At 54.3% G+C, this 22,759-nt stretch overlaps 3 protein-coding genes across 7 annotated transcripts; 2 read left to right on the forward strand and 1 right to left on the reverse strand.

Moving 5' to 3' along the window:
- The first annotated feature begins 4,266 nt into the window (after positions 1 to 4,266).
- Positions 4,267 to 6,354, forward strand: NR2C2AP (nuclear receptor 2C2 associated protein). Of its 2 annotated transcripts, XM_082706765.1 has the most exons (5): positions 4,267 to 4,613; positions 4,783 to 4,873; positions 5,106 to 5,211; positions 5,287 to 5,354; positions 5,629 to 6,354. In XM_082706765.1, exons 1-5 carry the CDS (start codon positions 4,576 to 4,578, stop codon positions 5,743 to 5,745), a joined length of 420 nt encoding a protein of 139 aa, XP_082562891.1. In that variant the 5' UTR covers positions 4,267 to 4,575; the 3' UTR covers positions 5,746 to 6,354. The 2 variants fall into 2 exon arrangements, with proteins under 2 accessions (XP_082562891.1, XP_082562890.1); XM_082706764.1 differs by having other exon boundaries at positions 4,274 to 4,613; positions 5,287 to 5,815.
- Positions 5,807 to 11,601, reverse strand: RFXANK (regulatory factor X associated ankyrin containing protein). Of its 2 annotated transcripts, none has more exons than XM_082706742.1 (10): positions 11,515 to 11,601; positions 10,662 to 11,266; positions 10,022 to 10,216; positions 8,666 to 8,749; positions 8,462 to 8,527; positions 8,152 to 8,252; positions 7,855 to 7,980; positions 7,425 to 7,491; positions 6,967 to 7,047; positions 5,807 to 6,027 (listed from the first exon to the last, which is right to left on the reverse strand). In XM_082706742.1, exons 3-10 carry the CDS (start codon positions 10,206 to 10,208, stop codon positions 5,957 to 5,959), a joined length of 783 nt encoding a protein of 260 aa, XP_082562868.1. In that variant the 5' UTR covers positions 10,209 to 10,216; positions 10,662 to 11,266; positions 11,515 to 11,601; the 3' UTR covers positions 5,807 to 5,956. The 2 variants fall into 2 exon arrangements, with proteins under 2 accessions (XP_082562868.1, XP_082562869.1); XM_082706743.1 differs by having other exon boundaries at positions 11,475 to 11,564.
- A 6-nt stretch (positions 11,602 to 11,607) lies between these two features.
- Positions 11,608 to 21,842, forward strand: BORCS8 (BLOC-1 related complex subunit 8). Of its 3 annotated transcripts, none has more exons than XM_082706778.1 (6): positions 11,608 to 11,712; positions 14,621 to 14,733; positions 15,212 to 15,276; positions 18,890 to 19,000; positions 20,288 to 20,363; positions 20,602 to 21,842. In XM_082706778.1, exons 1-5 carry the CDS (start codon positions 11,676 to 11,678, stop codon positions 20,319 to 20,321), a joined length of 360 nt encoding a protein of 119 aa, XP_082562904.1. In that variant the 5' UTR covers positions 11,608 to 11,675; the 3' UTR covers positions 20,322 to 20,363; positions 20,602 to 21,842. The 3 variants fall into 3 exon arrangements, with proteins under 3 accessions (XP_082562904.1, XP_082562903.1, XP_082562905.1); XM_082706777.1 differs by having other exon boundaries at positions 20,716 to 21,842; XM_082706779.1 differs by having other exon boundaries at positions 20,720 to 21,842.
- The last annotated feature ends 917 nt before the right edge of the window (positions 21,843 to 22,759 follow it).

A 22,759-nucleotide genomic window follows, 5' to 3' on the forward strand; every position in this document is an offset into this window, starting at 1 on the left:
ATGTTTAGAACAGACAAATCCAGAGACAGGAAGATTAGCGGTTACCGCGGGTTGGGGGAGGGGCAATGGAGAATGACTGCAAATGGGTCCCGGTTTCCTTTTGGGATGATGAAAGTGTTCTAGAACAAGATAGTGGTGATCGTTGCTCCCTCAGGCACATATAACTAATGCTACTGAATTGTACACCTGAAAATGGTAAATCCCCCCTATCCCACGTGTGTGTGCACGCTGATGGGGGGACAAGTAGGTGACAAGATAGTTTTGACAATATTACCAAAGAGCAAAGAGGGGATGGAAATGAGTGAAGGTTGAAGAAGAATCTCAGAGAGCAATGTTGCCTCAAGGCATCGGTACGGGTCCATGTCTCGTGCATGTGGCCCCAGTCTTCTGGTCCAGGAGTGGGCCAGTAACGGCCGTAGGGGTCAGAGTGACACACCGGAAGGGACGCTTACTGTTCAGTCCTCATCACAGAGGAGAGATGGAGGTCAGGGATCATGATGAGATCAGTGTCTGTGGCTGACAGGCTGGTGTATGAGGTGATCGTGGCAGCATTTGGTGGGGCGGTCGGGGGTCTGGGTGTGATTGTGCAACATGCAAGGGATCCAAGCAGCTTTGCCTCCACGAGTTCAGGGTTCAAAACGTCTCTTTTCCACTCCGAAGAGAGTGACTCTGGGCCGGCCATTTCATCTTTCTGTGTCTCAGTTACCTTATCTAAAAGAAGGAAAATTAATAAGAGTCCCAGGCTTACTGGATTGCTGAGAGAATGAAGTGGGAAGTAAACACATAAGATGGGGGCTGCTGTTGGGCTGTTGCCCATTTTCCAGCTGGAGAAACTGAGGCTCAGAGGTGTGGGACCATCTGCTTGAGGTTGTACGATATGGATACAGGCCAAGTGGGAGCCTAGGTTCATGGCCTCAGAGCCAAGTTGACCCTCGCCCCTGACTGCCCCCACCTCTCTACACCCCTTCCTCCCTACCCCCATGTCCCCCTGGCCAGTGCCAGGACTGAGCTTAGAGGGGCTGGCCTGCGGCCCAGGGGAGGTGGGAGGGGCAGGCTGTTGCTGGGGGCTTGAATGAGGCAACCTTGCCTGGGAATCTGCTGGGCTCAAAGAACTATTTATAGGCCTGCACTGGGATTGGGTGATCCACCCCCGCCAGCCCTGAGTGCCTTCTCTGTACCCCCACACTGGGGCCCAGGCCAGGGGCTGGAGCGAAGTTGGGGGAGGAAACAGGCGAGGAGGCTGGTGGGCAAGAGCAGGAGCCAGGAGTTCGGAGCTTCCAGGAGAGCTGGTTCTCAGGGGTGGACAGTACTCCAACGTGCTTCTTAACATACCCAAGGTGACACAGAATTGACACAAGCAGTTCCGTTCACATGTGTCACACAATGTCACCAACAAACCCTTAACCCACATCACATCCCAGACACACTGTGACAGCACAGGTGGGTTATATAGAACCACATGAGACAAGGCCGCATATATGTCACACCAACCATGTACGACCTCATTTGGTCACACGCAAGTCACTTGTGTTACACAACCAAACTCATAGCTGCGATCCCAGCCACACCTCTAGCCCCTTCACGCTCAAATACACGCGTCACCGTTCATACCTACTGCCCCTTTGCCTTGCCGGCAGCCACCAAGGCCCACATTTGTCCCACATCGCTCACCTCTAACCCTGTTTATAGACAAGGGTGCACCTCCAGATAGCCAGCACCCAGAGAAAATCCCTGGGCCCCCCTGGTACCTGCACAGAGAGCCATCTCAGAGCCCAGCCAATCGTGCTCACCATTCAACACACCCGGCCACCCCCTCCCACTCCTACTGTCACCTCCACTTCTCCAGGCTCCCAGGTTCCCAGGCTCGCACCTCGCTAGGACTGACAAGTCCAGCCGGCAGCTAGTGTCCATGTCTCTTCTAAGGTGGGCCTTGTCCGGACCAGGCAGACCCTGGCAGATAAGTCACACCTGGACCTGCCCCACTGGGACCTGCTGGCCTGGGAACGGTCACCCTCACCCCCACAGACTCTAGGCTGGGGCCTTGAAGCAATCATTACACTTATCCCCCAAGGGGAAACCAAGGCTTGAAGCTTTCTGAAGACCTTTTCCTACCCAGCTCTGCTGTGACAAACACATGGGAAGTTGGACCTGTTTTTTTTTTTTTGCAACGGGTGGGGCTGTATCCCCAGAGAGAGACCTTGCTGACCCAAACTGGCTGTGTGATTTCAGCAAATACCTGAACCTCTCTGAGCCTGTTTCCTCTCTTGACAAACGCAAAACCCAATCCAGGGGGAAAAGACCTCCAGAGCCAGACAGTTTTGAATCTTGGTCCCCCTGGAGGACCTTAGCCAAATGACTTTGCTTTTCTGTGCCTCAGTTTCCCTCGGTGAACTGGAGTGGCAGCTCCTGGCTCTTCCAGAGCTTCCTCAGCCCCAACCTCTGGGTGAGGAGGGAGGGAGTGGCTAGTTTCTTCGCACCAGGCAAATGAATGGGCCACTTTTGGCTGCCCTGCTGGGAGCTTAGAGCTGCTAATTCCCTGGAGAAACAGGAGGTTCTTTCATGCCCAGGCGCCAGTGGGGTGAGGAGGCGGGAAGAGGGTACTGAGCTGGCCTCATCCCAATGGGCAAGGTGGCTCCATGCCAAGACCAAGAGTGGTGTGCAGGGCCCTAGGGCCATGCATATCCTCCCTGGGAGCTATTGGCTGTATCCTCAGCTGTAAAATGGAGGTGATATGGACCCGTACAGAAGGTTTAATGAAACAGTGGATGGAGATAGAATGTGACTTCAAGTCAAACACAGGATGGGCTGGCCATCTTTGTTATGTGTCAGCCCATAGAATCCACTGAATTCTCCAGCAGTCCTATAAATAGAATTCCCTCCATTTTACAGATGAGAAAATCGAGGTTCAGAGAGGTCAGCATAGTTGTCCAAGATCACATGGCCAGTGAGTGAGTGACCCACCCAAGATTCAAACCAAATCTGGACGCTCCAGGGTCCATGCTCTTCCCACCTTCCTCTGGGTGTAAGGAGGTCTATTCTGCCACCCGCAGTCTTGGCCCCAGCCCTGAGACAAAGAGATCCAGGTCTAGATGGCACCAGGCCATGACTGAATGCAGGAAGTCCTGGCAGGCAGTGGCTGATGGGGCGGCTCTTCCGCTGGTGCCCCAGTTTCCCAGCCAGCCCCCTCTCCTGGAATGGGCTTGGGACGATGCTAGCAGGATGCCAAGAGAACCATTCCCCTAGCCCTTGAAGAAAGGGGCTGGATTCTAGATCATTCAGCTAAAGCCAGGAACCTGCAGCCTCCTGCCAATGGCTGATCTGTCTCAGAACCTTCCATTCATGCAGCAGGGACAGTGTCCTGCCTTTTCCCAAACACCTTCAGGCCCAGGATCTTGATCCATATATTTTATCTAAAATCATGGTCTTTCACCCAACCGGGCCTTTAGTTATGCTGCTCTCCCGCCTGGACAAATCTAACCCCATTTTTCTTACCCTGATAAATTCCTGCCCACCCATTAAAGTACAGACACAATATCTCCTCTCCCAGAAAGCCCTCCCTCCAGGTAGAACCCCTGGTCTCCCAGCCCTATTCTCTTTCTTGTTCAGCCCTCGCCACATGAGTCTGGGGGTGAGTGTGTCTAGCTGTGTCTTACCCAAATCGGGGGGCCCCTCAGGTGGTGGGCTGGAACCAAGGCCTTTCACAGTCCCCAGCACCACCCAGCACAGAGCTGAGCAGTAGGGAGCAAGTCATTTAGTAAATCAGTGAACCAAATCTTTAGCATTTGTGCAATCTGGTTTCGCAAACCCCTGTTCATCCTTCAAAACCCACTTCACATGCCCCGCTCCATGAAGCCTGTCCCAGGCAGCATTTACTGGAAAGAAAGATTTGGAGGCTAAGCCTGTGTTCCATCTGAAACACGGGAGGTTGATGAAGACTCCCTGTACAGGCAACATCGTGGTCTCTTTCTCGGCTCTTCCTTTGGTCCCTGGGAGGCAGTGAGGTGCGAGGCAGCCTTAGCAGTTACAGAATGGATTTGGCAGACCTCCCCGGGTAGGGAGACATCATTATAGTAAGTCTCTCAGACTCCAAAACCAGTGCTCTATACCCACAGGCACCAGAGACTGCGAGCCCCACACACTCGGCACACAGTGTTTTAGATGCCCGCCTTCTTCCTCCAGCTCCAACGGAAACTTAATCGGGGGATGGTAACCCTTTAAGAGGCGGGCACGGAGGGGCGGGGCTCAGATTACATCCTGCCCCGGGAGCGCAGGCTGGGCGGGTCTGAGTCACACTGCGCTTGCGCGGCGTCCTCGTGGTTCCGGGTCTCGCTTTGGTTCTCCGAGCTGTTTGCCGAGAAACGGAGGCTCCGAGCCTGAGCAACCTCCCGAAACCCACATGAAACCTGTTTCCCTTCCTTAACCCTGCTGTGAAACTCTGGCCTCGGGTCACTGGCAATTTCTTTGAAACCCTTGCAGAATCGGGTGTGAAGGTCGTGCCGCCGTGGCTGCGTTGGCGCCGGGATTCGCACACCGGCTGAAGTCAGCTCTGAGACTGCGAGGCTTTGTGGAGTCGAGATGACCCACTCTTTGGTTTGTCCAGAGACAGTGAGCAGGTGAGAACCTAGGGTTGGGGCAGCGGCGGGCGTGGCCCTTGAGTCCAGCGTTGACCGAGCTGGGTCCGCCGGGGAAAGCTGGAGGGGTGAGGAGGGGGCGGGCCCCTTAGTGGGCGGGGCCTCGGTGCCGCGTTCAGTCCCTCATTTCTCCGGTATTCTGTGCCTCCAGGGTAAGTTCAGTGCTGAATCGCGACACCCGGCAGTTTGGAAAGAAGCATCTGTTCGACCAGAATGAGGAGACGTGCTGGAACTCGGACCAGGTGAGGCACCTCTTCCTGGGGACTCTACCCCTCCCGTGAATCAGATTCACGGAGAACTAAGGAGCACTTGAGAACTAAGGAGCACTCCTGCTGGGGAGTCAGGCTGGCCAAGGAGGGAAGGTGTGCCAACGCTCCGCCCCCCACCCCACCCCACCATAGACTGTGTGAATGGGACGGGAATAGCAGGGCTCTGAGCAAGTGATTGTGGGCCTGTTTCCCTGTCTCCTTCCAGGGCCCCTCCCAGTGGGTGATACTAGAGTTTCCCCAGCGCATCCGTGTCTCCCAGCTGCAGATCCAGTTCCAGGGGGGCTTCTCCAGTCGCCGGGGCCACCTGGAAGGTACTGGAAGGCTCTGGGAGGTGGGGGTTTGGGAGGGACACCCCAGCCTCACACCTACCCCTTTCTCTGCTGCAGGTTCCCAGGGAAGTGAGGCTCTTAGCAAGATTGTGGACTTTTATCCCGAGGACAACAACTCCCTTCAAATATCCTGCCTGGGCCTCTGGGGTGGCAAGGTGGGGGGATGGGAGGTGGTCTGTGCTTCTGAAAGCTATGGACCCTGGTGTATGACCTTGAGTAAGTGGGTTCTGGGCCTCCACTGCTTCATCTGTAAAATGAGCTGGTGGTACCCTGTTCTGTGTGAGAGCTTCAGAGGGGCTCAGAATGTGCTGGGTCATGTGGCACACTGGTCATGTCTACGCTGGGCCTGACAGATGGGAAATGATGAGCTACCTATCTCCCTTGACTGCTTGTGCTCACACCTTCCCTGTGCCAGCTGCCGAGGTGGACCAGCTGAAGGTGACCCTTGAGGACGCCACTGACTTTTTTGGCCGAGTTGTCATCTACCACCTGCGGGTGCTGGGGGAGAGGGTGTGAGACCCCTGGGTAGCTGACTCCTCCAGGAGGCCCCTGGGGAAGCACAGTAAAGCCCTTCAAGTTACGCACACAGAAGGTTTATTGGTTCCTCTTGGGAAGGATCCCCTCCCGCTGTCCGTCCAGGAGCTGCCTTTGAAGCCAGTTCTGGGTTTCCCCAGCTCTGGGTCAACTATTTTGTTCCCTGAGTATCTGAGTGCCCAGCAGGCAGTCTTCACTCAGGATCTGCGGGCACCAGGTTGCTCTGGAAGAGTTTGAGGATGTGGTTCTCGATAACCTGTTGCACTGGAAACAGGACAGGGGAGATGTGGCCCATAAGTCCAGTGGAGGCTGCAGAGGCACCGGCCAAATTATGCACTTTCCTGGAGGATGAGCTGGGTTTTCCCACCGTGAGAACTGCACCTGCCCCTCAGGGAACAAACAGGGATCTCCAAACCCTGGGACATGGATGGAGGATCTACTTCATACATGGGGAAATCCACACTCTTCTTCACAGAGTACAGCTGGGAAAACTGAGGCACCCAAGCCAGGAAACTCAAATTCCCCATGGTTTGTAGAAATGCACTTTGGGATGCTTTTTAGGGTCATAAAAATAATCTTTACCAAACAAAATTGGTGACTTGTGACTTGTACTAAAGGATGAGAAGGACCATGAGGAATGATTTCTGTCCCAAATGGGATAAATCTCAAAGGAATCCCTCATTGACCCCAAGGGGTTGGTTCTGTTAGGCTCTCTCCATTTTGGAGATGGGGAAGCTGAAGGGGGAAGTAGAAAATCAAACTGGGGTCTGCCTATGGTCCTGCTCACACCCACCTCCTGCCATGGAGAGGGTTGGCCTCGGTGAGCCTGTGCCTTGTGGCCCAGCCCCTCCTTGATATTCTCATCCTGCCAGGCCTCTGCATGTACTGTTCCTCCAGCCAGGACACCATCCTCCCACCCGTCAGGCCTTCAGGCAGCCCTCCCCGCCTCCCACCTATCATGGGGCTGGGCCAGGGCTTCCTGTGGGCCTCCCAGCGCCTGTGTGTATCCCATGATGAACCCAGTCGCTGACCCATGTCAGCCTCCTGCACGTGCCCAGGCCAGGTACACAGTGGCACTAGGTGTTTGCTAACATGAATGCTCTCACTGCTAGCATCTGACATAACTAAGAGAGATGTCCTGTGTACCCCTTCACGGTCATCCTGCCTACAGCACACTGTTACCACCCCATGTCTCAGGCTGACCTTTCCGATATCCTAGGGCTACGGCAAGATCCATTGGGGTATAGCCAGAGTCAGCCTCAGTGGTGAGATCAGCTCCTCGGGCTGTAAAGCAAAGCAGGTGCTATGAGAAGGCGGGGGTACCGGGAGCCCAGAATGGGGCATGGTGACTTGGGAAGTCCAGGGATCCCTCACAGGACAGCCACAGGCCTGCTGTTTGCCCATGTGGGCCTGGATGAGAACCTGGGCTCTCCGAAGAATGTGGCCAACAGCATCCCCACCTCCAGGGCCCCTGAGGCACAGAGGGTATGGATGTTCAACCTGGTCAGCCAGACCCCCATACTATCCCACCATCTCCTGTTCCCAAATCAGTCCCCTGGGAAAAGCAGATCATGATCACTCATTCCAAGAGCTGTTCAATCAGCTTGGACCCCTCCCTGGACCTCAGGATTCCTGTGGGGCCAGCTGTTACTCCCACTTACCCAGCAAGGCTTCTACGCACTTCACATGGTTCCCACGCACGGCATACAGCAGTGGTGTCCCTCCATTCTGTCAAGGACAAGGGCAACCAACATTCTGTCTTTTCCAGTTTTGCACAACACCCCCAACCCTCTAATTTAATGTGGTTCCTCCTCCTACTCATCACCTGGTCTAATTCCTCCCTTTGGGTCTCAGCTTAGATACCCCTTCTTCCAGGAAGCCCTCCTTGACTTCCCTTGGCTATATAGGCTACCTCTGAGCTCTTGGAGTTGCCTGTGTGTCTGCTATTACAGTGTTATTCACTGTAATTCAGCTGACTGTTTACGTGTTGTCTTCCTTCTCCCTGAACTAGGAGCTCTGCGAGGTCATGGATGGGTCTGTCTTGTGTTCTGAACACCTAGAACAGGTCTGGTACCCTGCAAGGTGCCTCACCCAGTCGTAGATGTTGATGTCCACATCACGCTCGAGTAGCAGCCCTACGATGTCTGTGTAGCCTCCCATGCTGGCCAGTGACAGGGCACTTTCCCGCTCCTTGGCCAGGATGTGGGGGTCAGCACCCTGCAGTGGTGGTAGCGGGGAGCAGAGGGAGTGGTGATGGGATGGGTGGGGGCATACCCTGGAATCCTGGAGTACCTATCGCAGCCCCATCTTACAGACAGGGCACCAGCAGACTTGGACCCCAGCCCACCCTCCAGTCTCTGGGAAGCCCTGAGCTGGGCTGGGACGCACCCACTCGAGCAAGAAGCGGACAGTCTCGATTTCTCCAAAGGCAGAGGCCCAGATGAGGGGGGTGAAGCCATGCTCGTCCGGCTTGTTGATGAGGTTGTCGCCTGGCAGGAGGGGGGTGGTACCACTGGGATGCACCCCTGCCCACTCTCCCTAGTTTGGCGGGAGCAGGGACAGGGCGGGTGGCTGGGGTCAGATGGGAGTGGGAGTTACACATGTGGACACTCAGGTCCTTTCAGTACCCACATGCCTACCCCAGCACATGTGGTCAAGACGGGTATAGACACACCAGCGGACTCATGTGGACACACACCTTTCCTCAGATGTTCCTTCAGCTGGCTCAGCTCCCCTTGGGCTGCGAGCTGGTGGATGGACAGGGCTAGGGGCCAGAGAGAGGCAGAGTCCTCAACCGTCCTGTCCCCACTCCGTGCCTCTGTTTACCCCACCCGAAGTTGCTCCCCTCAGCCCCCACTATTCCTACTACTTAGGGAGGCTGAGGGACTACAGGCCCACTTACAGTCCAGGGTGGCCGGCAGGGCAGAAACCTCATTCCCCCGTTGCCGGTTGGTGAGGGTTGTGGAATGCTTCAGGGAGCTGCTGCCTGGAACAGAGAGGAAGGGCCTCAGTTTTCAGCTACCAAAGACAATGCCTCACACCATTGTTCACTCACTCTGCCCTCCTGGATACCCAGATGAGCCTTTCTCCTCTCCACCTGGTGATGTTCTGGGCAGATGAGACAGTCCCTGCCCTCAAGGAGGGGACAGAATAGAAAAATAGGTGTTCAGGAGCTATGAAAAAGAGAAGAAAACAGAAAGAGGGGAGGGCAGGGGGTGAGTCCCTTTTAGACAAGGTGGTCAGGGAAGGCCACTCCGAGGATGGGATACCAATGGAGAGCTTGGTCAGTTGAAGAAACCAGCGCTGGGAAGAGGTGGGAGAAGCAGGGACCAAGGCCCCAAGAGGTACGGAATTTGATGTGTTCAAGGATTCCAGTCCAAAGAAGTCCTTGGGTCCTCCACAGGGTCAACAGAATCACCATCTGACCCAGCAATTCCACTTCTAGGTATCTACCCCTAAGAGTTGAAATCAATGGCTCAGACAAAAACTTGTACACCAATGTGTACAGCAACGGTAGTCACGATCACCCAAAGAGGAGCAACCCTAGTGTCCATCAGTGGGTGAACGGATAAACAGAATGTGGTCTGGAACGGACTGTTATCAGGTCAGAAAAAGGAATGAAGCACTGACATGCTGTAATGCGAACGAACCTCAAAAACCATCATGCTGAGGGCTTCCTGGCTGGCTCGGTTGGAGGAACACATGACTCTTGATCTCGGGCTCGTGGGTTCGAGCCCCAGGTAGAGATTAGATAAACAAGACTTAAAACAGAAAACCATCATGCTGAGCAAAAGAAGTGAGACACAAATGACATGTATGATTCATTTATATGAAATGTCCAGAACAGGCAAATCCCTAGAGACAGAAAGTAGATTAGTGGTTGAAGAAGGAAGGGGAGGAGGGATGGAGGGTGACTACTAAGGAATAGGGTTTCCTTTTGGGGTGATGGAAATGGTCTGTAACAAGAGATAGAGGGGGGATTATCCACACTGTGAAAGTACTTACTACCACTGAATTGTTTGCAAGTCTCCTTAAAATAGTAACTTTTATGTTACGTGGATTTAAGCATCATATATACATATATATTCATGTATGTGTGTGTGTCTATGTACATATAAAAGCAATCTCTCACTGGGTGGAGAGAGAAGACACATGCTAGGTAGAGAAACACAAAGACAGAGGTCCTATCTGGGGCCTGACATTCCACTGTCCTTGCATCCTAGAGGCGGAAGGAGTCCAGGGGAAATGTCCCACCTACCCTGAGGTGAGGAGGCACCAGCGTCCGGTTCAGGATTCCCGGGCTCCAGAGTGCAGGGGAAAAGACTGAGCACCACAGTGTCTGAGCCATCAGGAGCCTCATCCCCAGGATCTTCAGGGTCCCCAAATTCGGGGATAGGAAGCTGCTGGGTCCCACCGAGGTCTTCTGCAGGCTGGGTGGGCTCCATGGGGGAAGCTGGAAGAAGCATCAAAAGGGGAGAGAACAATACTTATCAACAACTCTTATTGAGTAGGCACCTACAGCATACCCAGCCTTGCACAGCGAGGGTGGCTACACTCCTTTCAGGTCCACTCCTCCATCCTACCCCCAACCAGGACACATATTACATGCCTAACTTAAAATGGGGTCAACTCTCTGGGTCCGAATCCCTCCACTTATAGGCCCGGGCACATGATTTAACTTATCTGAGCCTCAGTTTCCTCAATAAAATAGGGAAGTGATGTCAAAATCATGCTTGTAAACAGCTAAGCTGGGGGTCTGACACACGGGCAGAGCTTAATAAACATTCCCTGTAGTTATTGGGGGGGGGGTGTCCCCGGAACCAGTGAGTGTTCAACAAAGATGTGATTGGTCCCATCCCCACCGGCCCCTCCCAAACAGATCCAAGAGGTCCACTCACCTCTAACGAGCCTCCTCTGTCACCTCACGCCGCAAGGCCGGGTCCCCCAAAACTTGGGGGCCCAATTCACAAACTTTTCTCCTCCAACTGATACAGGAGGGAGCAAGCTAGAGCCTGGACCCTCAACGTCCCTGTTTCTTCTGCCGGGACAGGGAGCAACTTGATACACGACCGCTACCCCCACCCCAGAGTTCCCCCACTGCGCCTGCGCACCCTGCCTCCCCAAAAGTGCCTAAAGGCGAGAGCAGAAGCTGCTTCTGGCCCTTTAAGGCTCAAGGGAGGGGCGTGGTTTCCGCTGGGGGCCCGAGCTCTGCTGTCGCACTTGCGCGTTCTTGCTCCGGCAACTCCGGAGGGAGCCCGGCCGGGTCAGGAGGGATGGGTGGAGCCTCAGAGGGCTCCGAGGATTTCATTGCGCCTGTCTTCCGTCACTCTTTTCCAGCTCCGCCCACAGGTTTTTCCGGAGCTCGTCTCTAGGCTCCAGTTGAGGCCGGATGGGTGGGGCTTTCTCCGGTCGGATGGCGGTGGGCGGGGAGCAGTCGGGGCGTCAGGGATTTAAAGGGGCGACACACCGTTGCACCCGTCCACAACAATGCCCTCCTTGCGTCCTGGGGGCTTACGAGCATTTGTAAGAATCTAATGGCAGCAGAAGGGGTACAGAAAGACCGTTTACACAGCCCGAAGTGGGCAATGTCTGGAGCGTTTCCCCAATCCGTCTGCCCCCGGAAAAGGGAATTCGGGAAGGGAGGGTACCCTAGCCTCTCCCTGTCTGGGTGTCCCTTCTGGAGCTTCAGGGGGTTTCCGCCCCTTCCTCACCCGCCCACCGGTGTGCCTCCTTCCCCAGTCTCTCACTCACGGCTTCTTTCCAGCCTGGTTACAGAGAGGAGTGGGGAAGGCGGGCCAATTGACACCGGAACTAGAATGGCATAGCGTTTGGTTTCACGGGGTGGGAGGTTTAAGTATTCTTCCCCAGCACCCGATTTCCGCTTCCGGTCTTCGGAACGGTCCGCGGTAGCTATGGAGGAACCGGAGATGCAGCTCAAGGGAAAGAAAGGTGGTGCGGAGCCCTGGGCTGGGCAGCAGGGGGACCCGACAGAGGGAAGAAGGGGGCAGTGGCTTGGAGGGAGCATGCAGGGGAACTGATTGAACTACCATTTAACCCTGGCTTGGCCGATGACTAGTTTTAAAACCTTTAGAAAGTCTCCGTCCCTCAGTCTTGTCATCTGTAAAATGGGGTGTATAGCAGTCTTTCCTGGCCCCGCATAGGTTTGTTGTGAGAATTAAGTGACCTGGTATTTGTAATGCATTGGAAGAACGCCTGGGACTTGGCAGTCGTGCGTATTATTCCTGAATGCATTTACGCTTTTGTCTAGCTTTACATTAAAATATTTGTGAGTCACGCGTTTACAAATTACCAAGTGCCAAAAACGATTTTTTAAATAAATATTTTATTTATTTATTTGACAGAGAGATCACAAGTAGGCAGAGAGGGAGGCAGAGAGAGGAGGAAGCAAGCTCCCTGCTGAGCAGAGAGCCCAGATGTGGGGCTTGATCCCAGGACCCCGGGACCATGACCCAAGCCGAAGGCAGAGGCTATAACCCACTGAGCCACACAGGCGCCCCGCCAAAAACGATTTTTAAATCACAAAGGTTTTTGGTATTTTCTTACACCCTTTTTATTTTTAATTTTTTAAAAGATTTTATTTATTTATTTGACAGATCACAAGTAGGCAGAGAGGCAGGCAAGCAGGCTCCCCTCTGAGCAGAGAGCCAGATGCAGTGCTGGATCCCGACCCTGAGATCATGACCCCAGCCGAAGGCAGTCTTACCCCATTGAGCCACCCAGGCGCCCCTACACACGTTTGTTTTCTAATTAATTATTTAGATGGCACAAGTACATTTCATTTGCAAGGACACCGAAGGGTAAGCTGTTCTCATTTTCAAAAGGAGGACGACTAGGAAGATTTCAAAACGAGGACTCCACAAGTTTGGAGATAGCAGGATGGGCTGTGCCCTTCTGAGGGCAGTAGTGAGCTAGACTTACTGTCACTAGCCAGACTCATGCAGAGCCTTCCCTGACTGTGCCCCTCAACCCCCATCAGGGTTCTCTCTCATCTACAGCCCTGTGCTGGTCAATAGCAAGGGGCCCATCTGTGTAACAAACCTCAAGGTGGGTGCTATTATTCCATTTTACAGATGAGGAAACAGGCTCAGAGAAGCCCCTGCCCTCCACTCCAGAGTCCAAGCTTTGATTTTTTTTTTTTTTTTGTAAACATATAACCTAATAAAGAATGAGAATTTAAGTGTAAGAAAATGAGCAAGTGCTGAGGTTGAGAATGAGGTGGAAGGGCCATCAGATTAAGCTTGCTGGGCGCCTGGGTGGCTCAGTGGGTTAAGCCGCTGCCTTCGGCTCAGGTCATGATCTCAGGGTCCTGGGATCGAGTCCCGCATCGGGCTCTCTGCTCAGCAGGATGCCTGCTTCCTCCTCTCTCTCTCTCTCTCTCTGCCTGCCTCTCTGCCTACTTGTGTTCTCTCTCTGTCAAATAAATAAATAAAATCTTTAAAAAAAAAAAAAAGCTTGCTGATCAGGGAAGGCCGTGCCCAGAAGGTGACATTTGATCTGACACAGAAGGGGTGAAAAGAGGTCAGTGAGGGAAGGGCGGGTTAGTGGCAGAACAACAGATGCAGAGGCGCCGAGGTGGCAAAGTGTTCAGAGCTGTGCAGCAATACAGCAACTCCTGGTCACACAGTATTTGTGGGTATTTAATTTAACTGAAATTAGGTAAAATTTAAACTTCATAGGGTGAGCACCACGTAATGTATAGAATTATTCAATCACTGCATTATTACACCTGAAACTAATATAAAACTGTATGTGATCTATACTGGAATTAAAATGTAAAAAAATAATAAAATAAGATTCAGTTTGTGAGTCATATTAGCCACATTTCAAGTGCTCAGTAGCCATATGTGCCTAGTGGCTACATTATTGGACAATTATAGATTATAGAACCTTTCTGTCATCTCTGAAAGTTCTTTTGGGACAGTCCTGGCAGTGTTCAAGGAACACTTTGTGTTCCGGGAGGCCATTGTGCCATGGGTGGAGGGTGGGGAGGGCAGGGAGGGCAACAGCAGGCAGAATATACAGAGCCTTATGGATCATGGTAAGTTGGGTGATTTTCTGCTGTGGCGGATGGGAGCCATGGGAGGATTTCAGACAAGGGAGGGAAAGACTTGATATGGTCATTAGATGCTCACTCCATCTGTTGTGTGGAGATCAGACTGTTGGCAGAGGGGCAGCTGGGAGACCAGGGAGGAGCTGACTGAACCTGGTATCCAGGTGGGAGGTGGCCAAACCCAGACCAGTGGGTGTGGTGTAGTGTAAGAAGGGAGGAGGGAAGGGGGCAACAGGATAGGGAGGAAGCTGAGCAAGGAGTGCTGTCAGGTAAAATTCTCAGCCTGATCCTTCAGGAGGACTCAGAAGGATGAGGTATACATTGTCCCAGCAGAAGGCATGGGGCATGATTTAATACCCTTTCATGGTCAGTCAGGACTGAAGGCCATCCAGGGATCTGAGCATCCAGGCATTTTCAGATGCAGTAACTGGTGGGTTCCTCGAAGAAGAATCTCAGATTCGTTTCTTGGGATACAAGGAAGGTGAGGGGTTCCAAGTGGACAGAAGCAGGCTTGGGAGGGGAAGGATCGTGAGTGCCGCGGATGGGTTAGCATCATGATTAATTGAGGCCGTTTTGTGACCATCTCCTTCCACCTATCCCTGGGGCCACAGGTGACCCAGCTCCTGGACAGTCCCTGCTCTAGCTGGATTCATGAATTAAGCAGTCAAGAGTCTTACGCATTGTCTCCTTGTGTCTCCCTACCCTTCCCCTTGTTCTGCCACCACCACCCCCACCCCCCGCCCCGGCCCTATCAACTCCTACCCCAACTGTCGATTCCCGATCCAGTCACAGACAAGTTCACTGAGAGCGTCTATGTCCTGGCCAACGAGCCGTCCGTGGCCCTATACCGGCTGCAGGAGCACGTGCGCCGCTCTCTGCCCGAGCTGGCCCAGCATAAGGTGAGCCCCAGTTGCTCCTGTCCCTGTCCTCCCTGAGAGTCCTCATGAGCTGAGACCTGCTCTGTGGAGCAGGGGCTGTTGGCTGTTGGGGGCGGAGTCAAGGCTGGGACACCGGCAAGGAGGCAGAGGGTCACTGAGACAGGTTGGGGCCTTGGGTGGACAGACTTAGAAGAAGAGGGCAGCAGGATGTGCATTAGTTGTGATCTGTGTGGTGAGAAGGGAGGAGGCAGCTGCACGTGGACCCGAGGGAAAGGTGTGCTGGGCAGAGGGAACAGCCAGAGCAAAGGCCCCGAAGCACGGTAGCCAGGTGTTCACAGAAAGCCCAGACTGGTGGGGCAGGGGATCTGTAGGAGGAAAGATCAGGATGGAGGGGGCTGGTCTCTGTGGCCATGGTGATGGGTGATCAGGCGCTCCATCCCAGAGAACTAGGAGGATGGAGGTGGGAGCCCTCTTATTAACAGCTTCCCATCCCCCACAGGCCGACATGCAACGGTGGGAGGAGCAGAGCCAGGGAGCCATTTACACAGTGGAGTATGCCTGCAGGTGAGCAAGGTGGCCTCCCCACTCCCTGGCTGGTCCCACTGTGCCCCGGGGTCAGCTCTTGGGCATTCAGGCACATCACAGCCACCCGCCCAGTGAATCTTGCCCTGTTGAATGCACCTGAGTTGGGGCATGTGCATCTTGGCTTACCCGGCCACACAGCGGATTCCAGCCCAGGCAGGTTCCTCTCACCATCGCCCCAATCCACATGTGCCTCAGACAGGCTGCTTCGGGAGTCCCTCCCCATGTGGCACAGGGTGGTAATGGTTTCAGGGAGGTGCTACCTGGGCCAGGGAGCCAAGGCCTCAAGGGGCATTTCCCTGCCACAGCCAGGACCACAGACTGGCTAGTGGGGTGAGCAGCAGCTTGGGGGGAGAGCCAAAGCACAAATATGGCTGTTTATTTTTAAATTTTTATTTTTATTTACTTATTTTTTAAAGATTTCCTTATTTATTTGCGAGAGAAAGCACAAGTGGGGATGGGGGGCAGGTGGAAAGGGAAAAACAGGTTCCCTGCTGAGCAGGGAGCCCAGTATGGGGCTTGGTGCCAGGACTTTGGGATCATGACCTGAGCTGAAGGCAGATGCTTAGCAGACTGAGCCACCCAGGCACCCCTTAAATTTTTATTTCTTTCCAATTTTTTTTTTTTAAACTTTAAGTAGGCTCCACACCCAGTGTGGGACTTGAACTCACAACCCTGAGATCAAGAGCCCCAGGTTCCACTTAGTGAGCCAGCAAGGCACTCCTCCAGGTTTTTTTACTGTGTAACATACACAAAATGTGTCACCTCGACCATTTCTAAGTGTACAGTTCATTGGTATTAAATACATTGATAATGCTGTGCAGCTGTCCCCACCATCCATTTCCAGAATTTTTTTCATCTTGCAAATCTGAAACTCCTCGTTCAACCCTAACTCCCCTTCCCCTCTCTCCTAGGCCCTGGCCCCCACCATTCTGTTTCCTGGTTATGAATCTGGCCATTCGAGGGACCTCACATAAATAGAACCTTCCAGGATTTGTCTTTTCATGTCCTCTCCTGTCCCTCCATGTGCTGTCCCCCGGGTCTACCCATGTGACAGCCTGAGTCAGAATGTCCTTCCTCTTGAAGGCCAAGTGCCATCCCACTGCACGTGGAGGCACCACGTCGTCAGCGTCTGGCAGTGGACTTCCGGGTGGCGCCCATGCTCTAGCTTCTGTGGAGAGCGCTGCTGTGAACGTGGGTGGACCACTGAATCTCATTCTTCCTATTTTGTGTTTAGCTTTGGCTAAATCTTCAGATCCCTGCCCCCTTCCCAAGGGAAGGATGTGTGAGAGAGCCAAAACCAGCAGGCAGCGTTCCTTGTCATCCTTGCTCCTTTGCAGGTCTCGCCTCCCGCTCTTCTGTTGGTTCCCCTGAATATGTGTAATGGTCTGGCTCGTTCTGTCTGCCTCGGGAGCCCGGCAGTTTTGTTTAGAAGTGCTGCTTGTCCCTTGTGCTGGCTAAGCCATTTTGGTGGAGGCCAGAAATCCCAGCCGTTCTCATCTGTGGCACCACAGGCTTGGCCTGCCTGTTCCTGTTGTGTGGGCGAGGGCTCCTTGACAGGCAGTCCTGCTGCCAGGGGCACTGAGCTGTGTGTTCTGCCATTAGCAGCCTGGACTCCTCCACTGGGACAGAAGGCAGCCCAGACAGATGGCATCTTCTTGAGGCTGATGTCCTCAAACACCCTCCTTGATTAGCTCAAGGAACAGTAGTAAAGAAGTAGAGGACTTTCTCTCTCACATCTGCCAGACAGCTGCCAGACCGCTCCTGGACAGCCGCGAGGAGGAACACATCAGAATCTGCACTTTGTCTCGGTTCTTCTAGCCGCCCCATCTAGCACAGGAGTCTGGGCTGTGGGGGACTGTTCACACTCGGATTTTAATGCAGCAAAATGAAATAAAAGATTCAGCCCTTCTGTCTCACATAATCATATTTTAACTGCTTAGCAGCCAAGTCAGTGGATAAAGATGTTCCAGAAAGTTCCACCGGGCCATGCTGAGCTAGACAGGAGGCTGGAGTATTCAGAGTGCTTCTCTTGAGGGAGAGGCAAATTTCTGTCTGCTAAGAGACCAGGTTTCCTTTAGGGACGTGAAAGAGCCCTTATCTTCTAGTTGTTCAGAATGCTTTACACAGTGTTAACGGTGTGAAATTTAAAGTTACTGAATTGGGGTAAACTATTTCGTAGGGAACTTAATAGTGGAAAGTTTTTTATCAAGGTGGGCAAATCCTAGAGCTGACCGCGTTTGGTGGTGCTAAGATGAGCAAGCTAACAGCGGGTATCGGCCAAGGCTCCTCCCCTCCCCCCCAGACCCCCCTTCACCCCTGCTACCCCCCACCCCACCCCTGGCTTTGATCTCCTGGCCATTTTCCAGCAGGTCCCTGACTGATAACAAGTGGGAGTGATTTCTTTGTCTTTAATAGAAGAGCTTTAAAAAGATACTTTTCATTTTTCCTGTAGCTGTTATGCTGGTGACTTGCTGGCATTAGCAAGGCCCTGAGTGGCCTGGAAGGGCCACTTTCCTTAGACATTCCTCAGTGTGGCACCAAGATGAGGTTAGCACAGCTTTGCCATGGTGCCTCCCCACCCCCATTTGGTGGTGAATTACTCTAGTTCCCTCCAAACTCAACCTCCAGATCTTTTCATAGTTGAGTTGATAAAACTTTCTTCAGAGGCAGGAATAGGTTATCTGAGAGGAAAGCCAAGATGTCTTTGAGGCCATCTTTACAGGGTTATAGTTTCTTCAAAACATTAGGTGATCTGGGGTGGCTGGGGGGCTTGGTTGGGGGGCTCAGTCGGTTAAGTGTCTCCCTTTGGCTCAGGTCATGATCCTGGGATCTTGGGATCAAGCCCCGAGTCAGGCTCTTTGCTCAATGGGAGCCTGCTTCTCTCTCTCCCTCTGCCATTCCCCCTACTTGTGCGTTCGCTCACTCTCAAGCGCGTGTGCTCTTTCTCTCAAATAAATAAAATCTTAAGACACCTGGGTGGCTCAGTGGGTTAAAGCCTCTGCCTTCGGCTCAGGTCGTGATCCCGGGGTCCTGGGATCGAGCCCCGCGTCAGGCTCTCTGCTCAGCAGGGAGCCTGCTTCCTCCTCTCTCTCTGGCTGCCTCTCTGCCTATCTCTGTGAAATAAATAAAATCTTTAAAATAAATAAATAAATAAATAAATAAATAAATAAAATTTTCAGCCAAACAAATGAAACCATGAGGTGACCTGGCAGCAGGCATGTAAAAGGTGCATCTCGGGGCACCTGGCTGCCTCCGTCGGAAGAGCATACGACCATTGATCTCAGGGTCATGAGTTTGAGCCCCATGCTGGGTGTAGAAAGGACTTAAATGAATAAATAAATAAGAATTTAAAAGTTGCTTCTAGCCATCATGTGTTCTATTGGATGGATGCCATCTAGGCAGGGCAGGGAAATTGAAACTTGAAGGCCACGATGAGCCCTCAGGGAGGAGGTGCCTGAATCCGCAGGGTACTTGCTGTCCCTGAGCCCGTGTGGGCCCCTGACGAGCCTCTGGTAGGGAGGATACATGGGCAGGCCTGGGACGGGGAGGGTAAGGCAGGTGTGGCACTGACCGGTCCGTCCTCCTGTTTCAGCGCCGTGAAGAACCTGGTGGACAGCAGCCTCTACTTCCGCAGCGTGGAGGGTCTTCTCAAACAGGCCATCAGCATCCGGGACCACATGAACGCCACTGCGCAGGGCCACAGGTAGCTCCGGGGACCGCCCGCTCCTGCTGCCCTCAGCCTCCTCGCTGTGAGGACCTTTGCTGCTCAGCCGGGAACTGCCGCTTCTCGCTCCTCCGACAGCTCCTTTTCCTCATCTCACGGTGTCTGGTGGCTTCCTCCTGTCCTTCGGCATCTGTAGCGGGGACCATTCAGCCACTCAGCTCCTAGTCCTGTGCTCTGCTGTGGGCCCGGCCCCGGCTAGGGATGGGGGACACGGCAGTGACCAACACTGCGTGCTCGTGGTCTCACAGGGAGGCACACAGCGACTGTGTAAACACAGAACAGATGAGAGCACTTCACATGCCTGCAGGAAGGAAAGGGAGGTGGGAGCAGAGGCCTGCACACTGTGCAGAGGTGCAGCGGGGAGGGTGCTCCAGTTTTGACAGGGGTGAGGCCAGAGGCCCTGGGGCTGGTGTTGGAGGAAGGGCTAGGAGGTGGGTGTGGCTAGGAGGTAGGTGTGGCTGCCCACCTTGGGGTGGGCAGGGGCTCCGGAGCTGAAGGAGGCTTCAGACCCGGGACCAGATGGCCTCAAGTCCTTGCGCCCCGGAAAGAGTTTTTGTTTTCATTGTCATGCTAACATAATAAACATGCATTTGAACCCCCTGGCATGTGCCGGGAGCTGGAGCTCGACATTGAGGTGTGTCTGGCCCTTGCAGTTTGGGGCTCCAGCGTGCCTGTCCCCCACCAGACATTTAGAAAGAAAGAAGGAAAAAATCTGCATCACTATTGCTGAGAACTGAGACACAAGAATTGTCAAAAACAAAAAAGCCCCGAGGATGTGTGAGAAGGGGCTTGCGGCTCTGAGTTAGTCCCACGTGCGTGTCTCTGGGTTCCTTCTGCTGCAGGGCGGTGACAGCCGTCCAGATGAATGTACTGTGTGGTGTTACAAACGGCACCCTGGACACAGTAGGGCTGCAGAGGGCCATGGCTCTTGACTCTTCACTCATGGTCCGCTGAGTGCTTTCCAAGGCCTTGCTTGTGCCTGCCGCTCTGAAGATGCAGGTACTTCCGAAAGAGGCCTGAGTCACTGAGGTGCTACTGCCGCTTCCCTGAGCAGGCCCTGTGGCTTTGAAGGGCCCGGGCCTGCGTGAGTCCCCGCCATGACCTCTGAAGTCGGTGGCTGGGCCCATGGTTACAGAGGGTTCCCTGAAGACTGTGGCCGGGGTCTTAGGGGACTAGAGGGTGACCCAGGCCCATCTCCAGCCTGACTGAGCAGGCCCAAGGGGCTCTGACCTTGGCCTCAGGGGCGCTGCACATGTTTTGTTCCAGCCCTGAGGAACCACCCCTGCCCTCCTCAGCCTGATCCCAGAAGAGACTTGGAGGTGCTTCGGCCCCTCTGACTCAGGTCAGTGACAAGTGGGGTCGTGAGCCTCTGTCCTCCGTGTTCTGAACTAATCCACCCTGTCTGTGTCCCAGAAGGGACCCGCTTGTCTAACCGCTGGGGCTTTCTCCCTGGGGCCGGTAGGATGCTTTCCTCAGTGCGAGGCTTCAGGATCGTAGGAACCTTGAGGCCTTCGCTGCTCCGGACGTCATCAGCCTTTCTCCCTCATGCCCTTTCTGCCATCTTCCTGTCCCTTCTCCAGACCACAGGCCCTGTCTCCACCCCACGTCACACCTGCCAAGACCGAAAGGGGTTCCCATGTTTCTCCTAGCCTGCCACATGCCAGCTGTCTGCTTTACTCATGCTGTTCCCTCAGGCAGAGCCCAGCATGGCCGGTACCCACCCAGCTCAGGAATCTCTGCTCCACTGCCGACCTGCTGTGTGACCCTGAGGAGGTCCCTCCCCTCTCTGGTCTCTGCTGTTCCCTTCTGTCAGAGTGGTTCATCAGGCAGCAGAGGATGCTGCTGCCCAGTGCCGTGTGTTGTAGCCGTCAGCTGCTGCTGCGTGATAAGCTATTCCAGAGCTTAGCGGCCGACACACCAGTCATCTGGCTGCTCACAGTTCTGCAGCGTGGGCTGGGTCTGCTGGGCAGTTTGGCGGGGCTTAGCCAGAGGCCACCATCTGGCACTCTCAGAGTTCGATGGGGCTGCCCAGTCAGAGGTGGCCTTGCTTACACATCTGAACATCGGCCAGTGCTATCAGCTGCTGGGGCTCCAGTTCTCCTGTGCCCAGCCTCCCTGGCAGGCCTGCCCAGGCTTCTCTGGAGACCAGGTGCCAAGAGGGCAGCCCCAGTGTACCTGTGTTCATCCAGCATCTTCTTGCTTCCCCTTGTGAATGCCCCATTGGTCAAGGCCAGCTGCATGCTATTCTTTGCCCATGGAGGACAGACCCCGGCAGATGGGAGGCCTCTGAGGGACTTTCTAGCCCTCAACTCTTGTATCTCTTAAAGCCCTGCTCATTTGCTAGCCACAATGATGGCACACTCGGCTTCAGAGGCCCTCTCGGAGGGTTGGGGAGGCATGGGTGCAACGGGGCCTTCCCAGCCCCCGAGCAACAGCCCCTTCCCAGACCTAAGAGGCAGCAGAGCTCATGCCTGTGCAGTCAGAGTACTCAATGAACGCCTGCTGTGTGCCAGGTTTAGCTCTCTGTCTGGGGGTACTGAGGACTTCTGCAGGCTGTGGGATTGCCTAGGGGGCATCTGGGAGGGCCTGGAGCCGGAGGGGCTGCCCAGAGGCTCAGCAGCCCACCCAGGGCCCTGCACCAGGTTGCCCACCAGCCCTGGGTTCACACATCACCTTCTCTCTCCCCTCCCATCTCTTTGCCCCGGTGCCCCTCCCCCACCATCCAGCCTCAAGGCTACTGCCCTTCCCACAGCCCTTGTCACCTGCCATCCCTCTGCTGCTGCAGACCTTTCTGAATAAAATGCTCTGTGGCTCCTCCTGATCCTGCCTGGTCCCTGCAGTCCCTGGTCCCTTCCTCTTTGGATTTGCTGCCCATTGTCCCTCACAGAGCCTTCCATCCCCACTTTTCCCCCAGCACCGCTCCCCACAGGGTGGTTCGTGACCTTTATAGTATCAAGTTCTAGTCTCCCCTGGCCTCTGACTTCACCTGCCTTTCCAGTCCTGGGCCTGTAGGCATGGTTCCCTTTTACAGAAGAGGAAACAGGCTCCAGACAGGTGAGACATGGTCACTGCCCTTGACCAGAAGTGGGAGTCATATCCAGACCCTCTAAGCCCTGGGTTTCACTTCTCCCAGTCCCACCCAAGCTCCTGCCTCAGGTGCTGTCTCATCCGGGTGGCCGTGCAGCCCTGAGGGTCTCCCACCTCTCCCGAACCCTCGCCCTTCAGCCCAACTAGAGCTGGGCCTCTGGACACAAGTCTGGGATCTGGCAGGGACTAAAAACCAAGCAAGTGTGGCCAGCACATTCCTCTTCTGCTCAGAGCCTCTGGGGGCCCTCTGTGAATGTCTAGAGACAAGGCTTTGCTGCTCCTGGACTTCTGCCTGCCCCCCATCAATCAGGGACATGGTCATGGCCACAGGCCTGCAGACCAATAACTGCCATCCTGTTAAACCTGATCAACCACCCACTGTGCCTGGCACCATGCTGGGGCTTTTGGAAGGCTCATCTTTTCATCCTTCATCCTCAGGCAGCCCTGTAAGACAGGTGTCACCCACAAGTACAAATGGAAAAAGAGCCTTCCAGAGGTGGCATGAGCTGTACAAGGTCAGCGGACTCCAGTCTGGCTTAGTCCCAGCCCTGTCTCTGAGATGCTGTGTGACCTGGACCCCAGAGCTGGGTCTCTCTGGCCCTCCCTTTCTCCACCTGGACAAGGAAAACTGGCCTCGACCTTCTCTGCAGG

Source organism: Mustela nivalis (genome assembly GCF_964662115.1).
Source record: "Mustela nivalis genome assembly, chromosome: 1".
NCBI classification, from domain to species: domain Eukaryota; kingdom Metazoa; phylum Chordata; class Mammalia; order Carnivora; family Mustelidae; genus Mustela; species Mustela nivalis.